The 2,181-nt window shown below is 62.0% G+C and overlaps 1 protein-coding gene across 1 annotated transcript; it reads right to left on the minus strand.

The window, feature by feature from the left end:
* Positions 1–654: 654 nt before the first annotated feature.
* LOC118631986 (homeobox protein MSX-3-like) lies at positions 655–1,916 on the minus strand. Its single transcript, XM_036264508.1, has 2 exons — positions 1,682–1,916; positions 655–1,067 (listed from the first exon to the last, which is right to left on the minus strand). The coding sequence occupies exons 1-2, from the start codon at positions 1,893–1,895 to the stop codon at positions 655–657; spliced, it is 627 nt and encodes a 208-aa protein (XP_036120401.1). The 5' UTR covers positions 1,896–1,916.
* Positions 1,917–2,181: the final 265 nt, after the last annotated feature.

Genomic DNA, 2,181 nt, shown 5'->3' on the forward strand with positions numbered 1-2,181 from the left:
ATCTCGCCCCGGGCTCCCCGGTATTCTCTAGTAAAATAATAATGCGGGGGAAATCCCTAAAATAAGCGTTAGTTTCCATTCTGCCAGACGGTAAACACCTAGTTAGTAACAGGTGTGTTTCATTTCAGCAGTCCTGGCACCAAACTCTTTTCACTTCTTTGTTCGTGAATCAGTTTCTTGCCGCCCCAGACAGTCTGGCAAATCCTTTTGACTGAAGACGGTTACCGAAGCAAGGGCGTCAGAGGGACGTCCCACAGGTAAGCTTCAGAATACTTTATTGGCTGCCTTGTACAAAATAGGAAGCTCTATCCCGGCCCATTTCGAGGACACTGTATTAAACTATTCAGAGACGTTTGTCTAGTAGGACCATGATTTTTTAAAAAGTTTTTAAATATCTGTAAGATACCCACAAATAGGCTTGACGCATCAATGATAACATTGTATCAACAACAAAAACCAAAATAAACATCCTGAAAAAAAAAAAAAAAAAAAGACCGACGGGACTCAGGGAGTTGACCGGAGCATCAGTTTCCGCGCGAGGATCGGTGCGCGGCCCGGGCGAAGCTCGCCCGCAGGACCCATCTCCCTGCCCTGCGGGCACCCTCCCTGGCGGACCCTCAGGCCACCACCTGGCAAAGCGTGAGTCCAAGTCTTCTAGGAGAGGTAATACACGCCGTAGGCGGTGATGGGCGCGGCGAGGAGTCCCGGCACCGGCGGCAGGGTGCCCGTGGCACCGCCATAAGCGCTCGGGGAGCCTTGCAGGTGGGTGCCCAGGGGGAAGGGCAGGGCGAACGCGGGCAGCATTGGCTTGGCCGCCAGCTTCAGCTTCTCCAGCTCGGCCTCCTGCAGCCGCTTGGCCTTGGCTCGGCGGTTCTGAAACCAGATCTTCACCTGCGTCTCGGTGAGGCTCAGGCTGCTGGAGAACTCGGCGCGCTCAGCGATGGACAGGTACTGCTTCTGGCCGAACTTGCGCTCCAGCGCCAGCAGCTGCGCGGTGGTGAAGGGCGTCCTCGGCTTGCGGTTGTTCTTGTGTTTCCGGAGGGTGCAGGGCGGAGGACTGGGGGCGCCTGGGAGGAAAGAGAAGCACACGTTGGGCATTCAGACGCCAGCCGTGCGCTCCCCTTTCCGACACTCCCGGATTCCCTTCCCGGCTCCGTGCTCGCCCTCAGAGGAGACGAAACCCCAAATGCCACAAGGGGTAAGAGAAGCAAGGCACCGGGGAGATGGTGCGGGTAGGGGCGGGCCGCTGGGGACTCGGCTCTGCTTCCCAAATCCGCGGCCCCGCACCCCAGGGTGGAGGGGAACTCTGCCCACTTGGAGGATCGAGAAGCTTGGGCTGGAGGCCGCCGCAAGAACTGAGCACTAAGTGCAGAGGTGAGGACTTGGCAAAGCGGAGGTTCCCCGGGACAGGGGCGCGCCAAGAAGCCGCGGGGCCTTGGGGTGCCGACTCGGCTCCCAGGTAGAGCGGAAGCCTGGTTGAGTGGGACACCGGGGCGGTTGCGAAGCTTGCGCGCGCCCTAGGGCTCGGGTGGGCTGGCTTCTTTCTTCGTATTAAGGCAGGGCGGTTAGTGGCTGGTTACTTTCCAAAGTTACGAGCGACAGTTCCCCTCCCGCCCTGGTCCTCCGAGCTTGCACCAGGCGGGCTCTCTCTCAGCCCGGGGCCATGCGACGGGGCACTTACGTGGGGAGGACGAGCGGGCGGCCGGCGAGAACCAGGCTCGGGTCTCCGCGGCGCCCCGCGGCCACTCCTCCCGGGGCTCCGCGGGCTCCGGGCCCAACCGGTGCTGCGCCTCCAACAGCGATTCAACACTGAAGGGCAGTGGGCCGGGCCCCACGCGGTCCCCGCCACATGTCCTGAGCCCAGAGGAGTTCATGACGAGAGACGCCGGGGCCATGCGCGAGCCGGCGGGCGCGGGGCTTGCGGGGCCCGGCAGGCGCGATGTAGGGACAGAATGTCTTGCGACTGCCCGGGACTTGGACGCGACCCCACCCTCCGTGCCCTATAAAAAGGCGGTGTCTCTTTCATGAGCCGCTGTCCAATCGCCTCGACCGCTCTTACAGGGGCCCAGGCGTCCATTGGTTTTGCTGACCCGGGGGCGGAATGGATGGGGAGGGGCGGGGCCGCCGCCGGGCACCCCTGCAGCCATCCGGTGCGGGAGCCCTCCTGGCGCGCCCAGCATT

This window comes from Molossus molossus, unplaced genomic scaffold (genome assembly GCF_014108415.1).
Source record: "Molossus molossus isolate mMolMol1 unplaced genomic scaffold, mMolMol1.p scaffold_m16_p_17, whole genome shotgun sequence".
NCBI lineage: Eukaryota > Metazoa > Chordata > Mammalia > Chiroptera > Molossidae > Molossus > Molossus molossus.

Bases quoted from the DNA above. Each gene is read 5' to 3' on its own strand.
- LOC118631986 (XM_036264508.1), bottom strand. From the start codon at position 1,895: ATGGCCCCGGCGTCTCTCGTCATGAACTCCTCTGGGCTCAGGACATGT. The intron at 1,068-1,681 runs GTAAGTGCCCCG...CTTTCCTCCCAG, and splicing joins CGCCCGCTCGTCCTCCCCAC to GCGCCCCCAGTCCTCCGCCC.